Source organism: Mycothermus thermophilus, assembly GCF_041956435.1.
Source record: "Mycothermus thermophilus strain CBS 625.91 unplaced genomic scaffold VTJ04scaffold_1, whole genome shotgun sequence".
Lineage (NCBI taxonomy): Eukaryota > Fungi > Ascomycota > Sordariomycetes > Sordariales > Chaetomiaceae > Mycothermus > Mycothermus thermophilus.
In genome coordinates, this window is record NW_027191427.1 from 1,607,096 (window position 1) to 1,619,553 (window position 12,458).

Sequence of the window (12,458 nt, forward strand, 5' to 3'; positions counted from 1 at the left end):
GAAACTCTCTCACTTTTAGCCGTCCATCTCCACGGGCTCCTATAGCTCAGCATCTTATGAAGATCGCCTTCAGCCAATGAGCAACGGCCCAGCTCAGCCCATCCGCGGGTGACGAGACGGCATGTCTTCGGGCGTACCTGAATTTACTACCTACCTATACAGTGCATCGGGCACTACTTGTACACCTATCTGCACAGTACTACTCCGTAGAACTCGAGGCCCTTTTTGCTGCTCCGGACTAGCTCAGCGGGAAGGGGAATGGGAGGCCGCCCACGCGGAACGGAGCCAACACGGCACACCCTCCCCCATCCATCTCTCTTCGATCGACCCCCCAACCCCCGGATGTCGTTGGACGGGGAGTGGCCAAGTCGCCCGAAGGCGCGCCGGGAGCGCGATCCATTCGAGCGGCCGTCATCCATTGACAAGTTCAGTCGCTCGCCCGCGTCGATGGACGCGTCTTCTGCCTGTGCGCGGCGGCGGCGCGGGGTAAGGCCGGCGCATCTCAAATCGGTACATATCCGTTCCTAGTAGTAGACGAGGCAGGCAACTCGGACGGAGTCTGTTCGGGCTAGCTTCCGTGTGGAAAGGTGAATGTGTAAGTGGCGTGTGCCTCTGCCACGGGGATGCTTGCCGGCCGGGATTGACACCCCCATTAGAGTGATCGAGACTGTTAGGATAGAGAAACCCAACGGATGGATGAATGGGGAGGGCTGACAGGAAGAGGATATCATCCCCGAAGGAACGGCGCCACAGCGCGAGGTAGGAAGGTCGGATATCAGACGAGAACGCCACAACCACTTAGTGTACTGTGTATAGGTCGGCCCGGCGTACGTCAACCAGTAAGTCAACGTCTGTAGTATACCTACTTGAGTCTAGTATACCGGTACTAGCGCCCGAAGACTTGCTCCGTTGGCAGGAAGCTACGCCAGCTCGAGAGGTGTCCCGAAGCCGCGCGCGGGGAGAAGAACGGACGCCTTACCTTTGCTGGACTGACTTGGTTCTTCCGCGATTACTGAGTCCGGCCATATTTCCCCGCGAAAGACAAGACCAACGGCAGTTGGTCTTCCGCTCTTACCTAGATGCCTGTTCACTTCACATCTCCCGTGACGGGTGACAGGGCTTCCTCGGACAACGAACAGCCTGGCTATTCCCTCTGAAGTTTGGCATGTCTTTGCTGCTAGGTCGTACCCTACCTCACGCACCCACGTCCGGGCCGTCCCAGCGTCTTGCGCCCACAGCCAGTCAACCCCAGCGAGGAGCTAGAGTCCCATGCAGCCGGGTCGGCACACAGCGTCTCAGCTCGACAGCGGGCTGGACCCTGTCAGCCCGGCTTCGCTATGCCGGTGGCACAGCAGGCCGGGCATAGAGGTCTTACGCATACCTAGCGGATGTGAATGGGCTGGATCCTGTCCTGACAAGCTGGTACTACGCAGGTATGCTCGTATGTGTGTACGACGTAGAGGAATCTCTAGCCAAGGTCTGGGCCAAAGGCTGGGAGAAGTCCAGCTACCCAGAGACAGAGACATACCAGGCTGCTTGACATCAAGCATGCAGGTACACGCAAGCTTGTGGTGTGCGATGGCCAAGCATTGGCCATGCCTGCATGGCGTAGCTTACAGACGTGGCACAGCGTTTGTCGTCACCTATCTACACATCAACGGGCACCTGCCACCAAAGCCTCCCAGTCATGGAGCTTCTCTAGCTGCGGTGATGAAATATCCACAACCCCAGAGCTCCGAGAGACTGGCTCGGACCTACCTGTCGAGCGGGGTAAGAAAATACCAAGATCCAAAATTCCGGGGGACTGGGCGACTGGGGACCCCAGCGACCCCAAGCAGAAAGCTGAAGGGGGTCTCGGGCAAGCCTGTACGGGGAGGTGGACTTTCTGTGCCACATCGTCCGACCGATTGGGTCACCGACTATTGTTGATATCTCGAATCCCTTGAGACTGGGAGTCGTTATTAAAGAAACAAAGATAACGGGAAGGATAGTGTGTACTAAGCAACTGCGGCGTAGACTTGATATGACCATGTGTGGGAAGTATCGTTGGCAGGCAGAAACTCGAGGATCCAGCATTTGTTTGGAGTACCTCCTTGTGTGACCGAGTCAGGCTGGTTGCTATGTAAGTGCTGTGCCAAAACCAAGGTCTGGCAGGGATGAGCAAACATCGGCATTTCGGAATCCCAGCTATTGGCATATATGCTCTCCGTAGAGGTAGGGTGTAAGTTCCAACCCGGTAGGTACTGTAGGTAGTTCAGCGGCTGGTCAGTTTCCCCTTGAGGCCCAAAGTAGCGGGTGAACTTCTCTCGCCTCTTGCTTGGGACGGACCCAATAGGGCTCTCTCCATCCTACGAATCGTGACATGTCTTTCAGAGTTGGGATAGCACTGGTTTGGTATCCTGGTTGACTTACTACTAGGGAAGTTCCGATCTGAGCTGTGGATAGGGCCTCTAGCTACCCCAGAAGCATCCGGACAGCGAAAGCTGAACACAGTAGCTACAAGGAATAATCATGTTGGCAAATAGCACAGCCTCCCGAAGTCTCCTCACCTCATCTCCTCCACAGGGCTGCCATGACTCGGTTCCTCTCGGATGTTGATCATCGATGACAAAGTTTGATGTTTCACCTCGGTGTGTGGTCTAACTCAGGTGCACAATAGAGTCGGGAACCTGCGATATCAGGAACATCGAGGCTCACTGGAAGCCTAGCTGGGAACGACATAGCATCAATAGGAGCGATAGGACGGAGTGGTGATATCAGCAGCCATGTTGGTTTCTGCCTTCTATTGTTTCTCAATCTCGTTTCATCCTTTATTCCCCCCGTCGTCCAAGCGATGGTACTATCCATGCGGCAATCCGAGGCTCACTTTTATCCATGAGCTCATGCATGCCATGTGCAACAGCCTGTCAAGTCGGACGACCCCAGTTCCATGGACAGATCGGACGGAGTGAGGTGGCGAGCGAAGATCAAGGATGGGATGAGGGGATGGTTGGACGGGGTTGGCTGTGCCGAGCAGTCGGTATCCAGTCGAGCGGTGGACATGACTAAGTCCACCTTGGCTGGGGAGCGTGCTCCGGCGGATCGGAACAGGAACGGTACTGCACAGCAGAGACAGTAAAGACCAGAAGGAGCAATGTTGACGTTGAGAACCCGGCACATATGTGACACGATTCCCTTACACACGTTCTCACGCTCGTACAAACATCTCCGGGATGAGGTCCGGTTGGACAGTTTGAAAGGCTGCCTGGTGGCGAACCTGGTGTTGGCTGGCCTTGGACTCGAGGCATTGTCGGGATGTTTGGGGTACCGGATGGAGGAGGTTCGGGTCATGGGAGGCTTTGATGGAGGAGAGTCAGGTGTGGCTGGGATTTCGTCTAGACGTCAAGTTGTAGGTGACCACATGGCAGCATGGAGAGAAGGGCGCGCAACTCCAAAGTAACAATTGGAATGCAATGTCCATATGATGTTAAGTTGGCCTTAACAAGAACTAGAAGAGAGATTAGGTGAGTGCCAGTACATAAGCAAATTTTGTACTTCTGGTTTTCAACGACACAGGAACCAGCCATTGTAGCTCAACGGTCAGTTCCTGTGGTCCTCGCCTCCCCGGCGAGGGACTCTCATGCGAAAAGAGCCAAACCGAGAGGCCACGAGTTCGACTCGCATGTGAGGCGTTAGGAGATTCTCTCAAAAAATAAAAACCGCGTGTGCCTTGAACTCTAGACTCGCCAGTTACGCAAAAGGCCGAACCCAAAGTAATCCCCAGATATCGGGGGTGAGGCCCGAAGTAAACGACCCAAGGGGGAGTTTCGTAGCCGGCTACCCACCTCTCACCGGGAGAGGTGGCTAGCCGGTGAGCTTTTGCTATTTTTACCATCGTGATGGATACATGACACGAACTCAACTTGACCGACAGTCTTCAGGATGAGCAGATAATGAATAGCCAGATTGTTTTGACCGATGTAACAAGCTTGAGATGAATGCTACTACCTAGCTCAATTTGCGTACGATGCGGTGATATTCACTCAGCGAGCCATAGACATGAAAACATATCAACTAGCACACACTGTAGTCCCTCAACCGCTCATGACACAACAGCAGATTTCTTCCAAACCATTATGCTCTTGTTTCCCAAGACACAGCCATCACAAGGCGCAAGCAATAGATTCTGCTCATCGCCTCGCTTGCTCCCGGCATCATCAGGCAGCAATACCCTCGCAAACAGCTGTTGAAGGTCCAGCCCACCTAACCGTGATATGATCAGCGACGATAGATGGTGACAACCGCTTCGATCCTCATCCTCTCTATCCCCTAATTCCCCTCCCCGTTAATCTTCTTCCAGACCTCGCTTTCCGCCTCCGCCAGCTTTTGCCCGGCAGCCTTGGCCAGCTTCATGGCCGATCCCAGAATTCCTTCGTCTTCGTCCTGCTGCTGCTGTTGCTGCACAGAAACCCCGCCAACTCCTTGGTAAGGGGAAGGATAAGCCCCGCCACTGCCACCGCCGCCATACTGTCCGTACGGAAGACTGGACAATGATCCCGTAGGCGCGGGCGCGGGCGCAGGGGGGACCGTGGAGGTTCCGCGTTGGTTGTACGGTACCTGCGGCGGGGGGATGTTGAGCTGCTGTGGCGGTGGTGGGTAGATTGGCGCGGCGGTTATTGCTGGCGCTGGGACGCCTATGGACTGTGGTGCAGGAGGCATTGATGGTGATGATGATGCTTGGGTTTCCTGAGGAAGCCGGGGGACGGCTCCAGGCTGTGGAGGCGGTGGAGATTGGTCGAGAGGAATGGTGCGCGTTGGTGTAGCTGTGGCTGTCCTGGGGTTGTTGAGTTGCGGTTGAATTGGTGGAGATGACGTCCTCGTTGGGACGTCTGCGGGCTGGTCTTTTGCGGCCGTTGATGGAGGTGGTGTTGATGATGCCGCTTTAGCTGGGTTGATGGGACTTTTGGTGTAAACTGGAATGGGCGGCATGGCGACGGTTTTCTTGGTTGGTGAGATTGTTGGATCAGGTAGCTGGTATTTCCCCAAATGTGACGAGAATCAAATCGAGAGGACTGAAAGGAAATGCAGAGGTAGCTCTATAAGTTGTGGTGAGATGATATTTCCACTGAATCAACAAAACTCTAGGGAACCAGAAACTGGAAAATACTTTAATTTGTATACAAAGCAAGACAACGTGGCCGGATGATTGAAGGTTGATGTTGACTAGTTCTCGTCTGTTTGCCTGGCACAGTCAGGTGTAAGTGGCGACGTCATCGCCTGGCAGGTGTCTGGCTGCTGGCATCAGCTGGAAAGGGCGTACTTAATAATTGAGGATTTCTACCAGGTGACCCGGCCGCCCGGTACTTGCAGCCATGCAGTGGCAAAATAGCAATAGACCAACTTTCGACTTGACTGGATCGACAATGGTATGCTTCGGGTCATTGTCTTCTGTCTCCCGGTTGTGCTTGTGAATCCCAAAAGCGATGCTGGGTGCCAGGCCCCACATGAGATCCATCCATGGTTAGCGTCCTTCTTGGCAGTCCGCTGTTGCTCGTGCTGCCCGCGACAAGGACTGGGTCGTCGCGGGACTCTGACCGCAGCGTGTCGGCGTGCCGGCGACAATTGGCGGGTTTGGATGAGACAACATCACAAAACCTACCTAAACCCAAACACAACGGCAACCGACCCCCGATTCACCAAATCCTTATGACGAGAAGAGGGGCCCACGCTCTTGCCAGAATCACCCAGATGAATCTCAAATTCGCATAAATATAGACCCGAAGCCCACTCCCAAACAACACCCACCATCCTGTCGATATTCAACAACCCGAACCATTGTCCTCGAAATCCACCGATTGCTTGCTAGATCCCTTCAACACAACCGGTTCTGGATTGCAGCCCCAACCGACTTATTGACCTCGACGCAACCAATCTTGCATATTTGATCGCAAAACACTGGCAGGATGGTGGGCAAAGTTAGCGACCGCGTCCTCCTTCGGGAAGGTCAGTCTTCAGTCCCTTTTGCTTGCCGGGAGCAGTGATGCTGACGATACATCTCTCCGCCCAGGACTCGAACGCACCGACAATGGCATGAAGCAGACGAGCTGGCCTGATGTCCAGCCCATCAACCAGAAGAACTACTACACGTGAGATGCCCCCCGGATCTCTTCGGTGATAGACAGTCTTGCCTGACGCTTCCTAGGGATTACATGAAGCGCGACGATCAGATTCTTTCGTATCGACTGCAAGCCGAGGCGAACCGAGAGAGGCTGGTCCAAAATGCCAAAGACCGCGATCGCGCCATGAATGCGGCCGCCGCCAATGGCGAAGTTCCTCTGCCAGAAGAAGACCTCCAAGACGACGGGCCGCCACCATCCACCGCCTTCACAGACCCCTCCAAGATCATCGTCATCCACCCAGGGAGTCAGAACCTCCGAATTGGTTTTGCGAGCGATGCCCTACCCAAGACGATCCCGATGGCGCTGGCCACCCGATACCCACAGACCGAATCCGAGATCCACGAAGCCCTGCCGCGTCGGCAGTTTGAAGCGCGCGGCATGGACCAGCAACACGGCGAGGAATGGTCAGAAAAGTACAAGAAGATGTGCAACGACCTCAAGGTCGACATGCGCGCCAACAAGCGCAAGGTGCTGCCCAACTCCAAGGACCTGGTCGTCAATTTCAATCGGCGAACCGAGCCCGAGATCATCTCTCAGCACAACGACCCTCTCCAAGTCGAGTGGACCGACGTAAAAGCTCCACCAAAGGAAGACGAGCCTTCGTCCACCCCGGTCTTCATCGGGCAGCAGGCCTTGCGGGTACCTGATGACTCCAATCCCAAGTACCGCGTGTGGTGGCCGATACAGCACGGCTGGCTGAACGAGGACGACTACGACACCCGTGCGCACTTGTTCAACGACCTTGAGACCCTGCTTGACCGGACCTTCCGTTGGGAGTTGGGCCTTAAGCGCAAGGCCGACTGGAAACAGTACAGCTGTGTCATCATCATCCCTGACCTTTACGACAAGCGCTACGTTGAGCTTTTGTTGCATTTGTGCATCGAGCTCTTCGAGTTCAGCCGCGTGTCGTTCATCCAGGAGAGTATGGCTGCCACCTTCGGCGCGGGTTACACTCAAGCCTGCGTTGTGGATGTTGGCGCCCAGAAGACGTCGATTACGTGCGTGGAGGACGGTCTTTGCATTGAGGACTCGCGCATCAACCTCAAGTATGGCGGTTACGATCTGACCGAAACCTTCTTGAAGATGATGCTTTACGACAACTTCCCGTACCAGGAGATCAACCTGCGCCACCGCTACGATTTCTTGCTCGCGGAAGAGCTCAAAATTAAGTACTGCACCTTGTCGCAAGCCAATATCTCGGTCCAGCTCGCCGACTTCCACCTACGCGCCCCGAACCAGCCCACACGCAAGTATCAGTTCAAATACTACGACGAGGTCATCCTCGCTCCCATGGGCCTCTATGATCCGTCCATCTTCGACAACTCAACCAAGCTTCGCGGGCGCAGGAAGCTCATCGACCGGTCATACAACGCCTACGACGTCGAACAGCCTGACGACCCAGGGTCAGCTGCCCAGCTAGCCATCCTCGCCACCATCCAGCCCTCTGTGCTGGAAACAACCATTCCTGCTAGCGCTTCCAATAACGCCCCGGCCGACGTTGCAACACCTAGCAAGGACCGCACCCAAGCGCTCAGCTTCCTCTCCCGAAACGGCGATGCCGCCGGCACCCCGGGTACCTCCAAAGCCCCCTCCCCCGCGCCTGACGGCACCAGCACGCCGGTTCCACCTCCCTACGTCTTCGGTTCCTCCCGCGATTTCGGTGGCAGCCCCGCCCCGAGCGCCCGCGCAGGCGGCACCCCTGCCCCCGCTAACGGCACCTCCGTCATCCCCAGCACCTCCTTCGACAATCCCTCCCAATCGCAGCAACCCCAGCAGCGCAGCCTCAAAGACCTGGCTACTGAGCGGGATTCCGTGCTCCCCATCGCGCCGCTCGACACGGCAATTCTCACCTCTATCCAACACGCCGCCAAGGGCGACGAGAAGAAGGTGCGCGAATTGCTGGGGAGCATCATGGTCATCGGCGGCGGTGCCAAGGTGCCTCACTTTGCACCGTTCTTGGAGGAGAGGTTGAAGATGCGCCGGCCGGATCTGGCAGACAGGATCTTGGTGAGCAGGTCGGCGAGGGAAATGGATGAGCAGGTGGTGGTTTGGAAGGGGGCGAGCGTTTTCGCCAAGCTGCCTACCAACGATTCGTGGATCACGGGGTATGAGTACAAGATGCTGGGGTCGAGGGTGATTTATCATAGGGTGTTGTGGCAGTATTGATGAGGGGGTGGGGGTTGGGAAGGGTGTATGTTTTTGATATGGAGTTTTTCAGTGGAGTTGATGTATCCATGATAGCGTCAGGGATGGAGGTATGATGATATTTACGGGTTATGTTAATGGTTGTTTTCCCAGGAAGTCTAATACGATCCGTTGAGCCTGGTTTGTGTGGGGCATCGCGACGACGAAAGTTGGGAAGAGTCCAACAAGTTCATAACCCAAGAGGGGTTCCTCAAACAGCGCAAGGCTCTCCACCGTTGGCTCCCTCCCCTCCCTATCTGAACCATCCTTGTCAGAATCTCCGTCGGGGAGTTGCCATGTGTCTTGCTGCACGCACAGAGCCCCCAGCTTGCATGCTGACCTGCATCACCCACGTGGGCGGCTGCCAGGGCCCGTCGTTTTCATATCTTAAGGGCAACCTGCATCGTTGGGTCGAGCCAGACAGGCTCCTCCACCACCGACCTGTTAAACACCACCACCACCACTACTACTACTAATACCAACCCACCCTCTCCCACTACCTACCTGACTTACCAGAATCATTACTATCTACTATAAACCACCAATATCCCCCCAATGCTCCTCCTCCAACCCACCACCTCCCCCCTCACCACCACCACCATCACCAACCAAAAACAACACCTCAACAAACCTACCTCCCCCCCTTACAAACCCACCGAACTCGACCGCCTCGCCGCCTTCCCCTTCCTCAAAGACCCCAACCCCTCCCAGACAAACACCATCATCAAGCTTCCCCCCTGGCATTCCGAACCCGACCTCGCCGCCGAGCGCGCCATTTACTCGCGCTTCGTCGCGCGCGGCTACCACGAGGGGTTGCTCTGCTACTGCGGCCCTGTCGAGTGCGCCAACGGCTACGGGACGGGGACACGCTTGGAGTTTGCCGAGCATGGGGATTTGAGGGAGTATTTGCACCGGGAGAGGGCGAGGGTGTTGGGGGAGATTAGGGCGCGGGTTGCGAACCGGGAGGAGGAGAAGAGGAAGAAGAAGAAGAAGAAGGAGGAGGAGGAGGAGGAGGAGGAGGAGGAGGAGGGAGGGGGTGTTGATGATGTTGATGGGGAGGAGGGGGAGGAGAAGAAGGTGGATGGAGCTGTTGCGGTGACAGTGCCGGGGGATAGTCAGGTTATGGAGGGCGGGGAGCAGGAACAACAGCAACAGCAGCAGAAGTTGCTTGCGACAGAGCCTGACACCGGGACTGAGACTAAGACCGAAACCGGGACTCCAACCGCGCCTGGAACAGGACAAAAGGAGGACGAAAACCCCCCTGCGGTCCCTCCCCTCCCTCTACCCGTGACAGCCACGCGCGCCCAAAAACACCTCTGGGCCCTGCAAATCGCCTCGACCATGGCCTTCATCCACGCCTGCGGCGTCATCCACGGCAACCTCACCCTGAGCAACATCCTGCTCGACGCCCAGCTCAACGCGCGCGTGGCCAACTTCACGGGGAGTTCTATGGACGGGTCGACGCTGCCCTACGAGATGTCGAGTCCCGGGTACGTGTACCCCGGCGACAGGAACTGCAAAAAGGGGGACGTGTTCGCGTTTGGGTCGCTGGTGTTTGAGCTGTTGACGGGCCGGGAGCCGCACCAGGGCTTGACGAGGGGCGAGATTTGGACGAAGCATAGGATTGGGGCGTTTGATCAGAAGGCGACCTCGCTGGGGAGGTTGGGGGGGTTGATTTTGAAGTGTTGGTTGGGAGCTTATGAGGGGTTTGAGGAGGTGGTTGCGGAGTTGAAGAGGTATCGATACTGAGATGCAGTAAAATGGGACGTCCAAGGAAATAGTAAACCCCATTTCCAGGTTGAATGAATGCCAGAATCTCAGGTCGAAATCTGGATGGTTCTTGATGTGTTGTCGGGGCATTGCCAAAAGTTCTTTTTTGAAGTATGTACCCCATCCCAAGTATCGCCAACTCCTAGATGCTATGCACAACCCGTCTATCCTATCCAAACACACCACCACTCTTACAAAGAGTTGTCTCAGCCAAGGTATCTCCCCCCCAAGACCACGCCAATCGCCCTGCACCTTAAACTCCAAAACTGAAAGCAATTGACGCTGGAAACAAATCGACCGGTCGGTCCGCCTCACCCCCTAATTACCCAGTTCTGGTACCTCAACTTACTCCCCCTTCCCCTTCCTCGCCTTCAACTCGTGAATCGCCTCGCTCAACTCGGTCTCCAAATCCGGCGTGATACCCAACAACGGCGTCCTTGACTGGAGAATGCTATCCGAGCTGTCCGAGGCAGGCGATCTATGCAACTCCTTCCTCCTCTTATCCTCCTCTTTTCCTTTCCCCTTCTTCTCATCCTTGTCAACATTCACACCGGCCGCCTTCGCCCGCTCTTCGAGCTTCTTCTTAAGCGGCTTCCTAGCAGCGGGAATAGAGAAGTAGGCCATGAGCGCGATGGTGCCCAGAAGGCCGTAGAAGTATACGCGCGACCAGGCCCGAACGGAGCCGCGGAACTCGAGAATAAGGAAGGGGGCGACGGCGAAGGAGAAGGCGAGTTGGGTAGCCAGCCACGAGGCGAAGTCGTAGTACTTCTTCGTGGGCAAGGGATGGTTGGTCCGCGGATCGAGGAAGAAGGGGCGGACATTGCGACGGAGATCTAGAGAGGTATGTTAGTAACAGGGCTGCTACGTCCGGGAAAGATAGAGAGAGGAGCAGCGGTAAACGTACGCTTCGCAACTTGCTGAATCAATGCACCAAGGACGAATGTCATGTAATAACCCGGATAGAAGCCATGCCAAAACGCCGAGGTGACAAACGTGGCCATGGTAGCGCGGAAGCCGGGCTTCTTGCCGCGTGGAGTCACACGCAGGTAGACGTAGTTACGCAACCACTTGCTCGTGTTGATATTCCACGCGTCAAGGTAGCCGCGGGTGTTTTGGGCTGTCTCGACCGCCCAGGGATCAATATTCTGGAGGCGATTCCACAAAACCTTGCCCGTGGCGGGATCGACGCCATTGTATCCCAGCCCAGCGAGGATGCACGCTCCCTCAGACATGGTCCAGGCGCCGTAGTATTTAGTGCGGGCGGTGAAGCCGACCATGTGAAGGATGAGAGTGCGGACAATGAAGTTGTGCGAGAGGTAGCTGTCGGAAAGCAGGGCCCCCGGGCTGAAGTAGTCTGAGAGTTTGAGGAAGGACAAGATCCAGAGGAGACCCGTGATGAGCTTGAGCATGGCCGGCCTGCCGCTACGGGGGATCTTGCGCTTGCGTCTGGTGCGCGGTTTCTTCGACGGGTCGATGTTGGCGGGCACCTCGAACATGGAAGTATCAAGCCAGCGGCGGTACTCGGCGAAGTCGAAGGCCGGACCAACAAGCATGCTGGGGAAGAAGAAAACAAAGCCGGCATAATCGAGCAGGCTTGGCAGTTTTGTCAGACGGCGGTCCTTTTGGATGTCGGATAGCTCGGACTCGGGCAGGAGACCATCCGCCACGTTCCAGCAGAAGGCGGTAAGCTTCATAACCATGACCATCTGGGCGCCCGTGATATCGACGGACCGGGGGTTATTAGCGGCCTGGCGCGCAATGTGGTTGATGCTCATATGGCCCATGAGGAAAACGAAGCCGACCCATGGCATGTAGCGGGAACCGCGGAGGTACTTGGCGATGGCGTAAGCGCCGCCGGCGGATATGAGCATCGTTCGCAAGCCATCCCAAAGATCGAACAGTCCGACAAGGTAAAAGATGGAGATACTGGACCATCATCCATTAGACAGCTGCTGGGATAGATCTCGGTGCGGACAGAGGGAATCAGGACACACCTGATCGAAAAGAGGTTCTTGTAGGCAGGACGGGCATCGGGGACTCGTTTCAGGACACCGGCGAGGGGGTACGACAGCAGGATCGAGAAGATGAGTTTGACTGGGGGAGTGCGAAGGTACAGTCAGACGGGCTTCCTGAAGAGCAACATCGGGGATCGAGGTAGAGTCATACGTTCATCGGGACCGGCTCCGAGCTTGTCGCCCAGGTAGACGAAAGCTGGAACGAAACAAACACCAAGTCAGCCATGTTCAGCGGGTGTCATGGCAGCTCACAATGCACATACGCCTATGTATAAATGGAATCATGTTTGCGACTTAATGAGCGGCGGTGGCGACAGGCACCTCAGGAGAG

The 12,458-nt window shown here is 56.1% G+C and overlaps 6 protein-coding genes across 6 annotated transcripts; 3 read left to right on the top strand and 3 right to left on the bottom strand.

Annotated features, from left to right (window-relative positions):
• Window positions 1-2,880: 2,880 nt before the first annotated feature.
• VTJ04DRAFT_592 (uncharacterized protein) lies at window positions 2,881-3,330 on the bottom strand (the record flags this gene model as incomplete). The annotated part of the gene is made up of 2 exons (XM_069364087.1): window positions 2,881-3,098; window positions 3,180-3,330. The coding sequence occupies 2 exons, from the start codon at window positions 3,328-3,330 to the stop codon at window positions 2,881-2,883; spliced, it is 369 nt and encodes a 122-aa protein (XP_069223202.1).
• Window positions 3,331-4,038: 708 nt separating this feature from the next.
• VTJ04DRAFT_593 (uncharacterized protein) lies at window positions 4,039-4,257 on the top strand (the record flags this gene model as incomplete). Its single annotated transcript, XM_069364098.1, has 1 exon — window positions 4,039-4,257. The coding sequence occupies one exon, from the start codon at window positions 4,039-4,041 to the stop codon at window positions 4,255-4,257; it is 219 nt and encodes a 72-aa protein (XP_069223203.1).
• A 51-nt stretch (window positions 4,258-4,308) lies between these two features.
• On the bottom strand, window positions 4,309-4,968 carry VTJ04DRAFT_594 (uncharacterized protein; the record flags this gene model as incomplete). Its single annotated transcript, XM_069364109.1, has 1 exon — window positions 4,309-4,968. One exon carries the CDS (start codon window positions 4,966-4,968, stop codon window positions 4,309-4,311), a length of 660 nt encoding a protein of 219 aa, XP_069223204.1.
• Window positions 4,969-5,942: 974 nt separating this feature from the next.
• Window positions 5,943-8,324, top strand: VTJ04DRAFT_595 (uncharacterized protein; the record flags this gene model as incomplete). The annotated part of the gene is made up of 3 exons (XM_069364119.1): window positions 5,943-5,982; window positions 6,047-6,125; window positions 6,182-8,324. The coding sequence occupies 3 exons, from the start codon at window positions 5,943-5,945 to the stop codon at window positions 8,322-8,324; spliced, it is 2,262 nt and encodes a 753-aa protein (XP_069223205.1).
• Window positions 8,325-8,897: 573 nt separating this feature from the next.
• On the top strand, window positions 8,898-10,091 carry VTJ04DRAFT_596 (uncharacterized protein; the record flags this gene model as incomplete). Its single annotated transcript, XM_069364130.1, has 1 exon — window positions 8,898-10,091. One exon carries the CDS (start codon window positions 8,898-8,900, stop codon window positions 10,089-10,091), a length of 1,194 nt encoding a protein of 397 aa, XP_069223206.1.
• A 366-nt stretch (window positions 10,092-10,457) lies between these two features.
• VTJ04DRAFT_597 (uncharacterized protein) lies at window positions 10,458-12,412 on the bottom strand (the record flags this gene model as incomplete). Its single annotated transcript, XM_069364140.1, has 5 exons — window positions 10,458-10,945; window positions 11,017-12,038; window positions 12,107-12,206; window positions 12,279-12,323; window positions 12,391-12,412. The coding sequence occupies 5 exons, from the start codon at window positions 12,410-12,412 to the stop codon at window positions 10,458-10,460; spliced, it is 1,677 nt and encodes a 558-aa protein (XP_069223207.1).
• Between the last annotated feature and the right edge of the window lie 46 nt (window positions 12,413-12,458).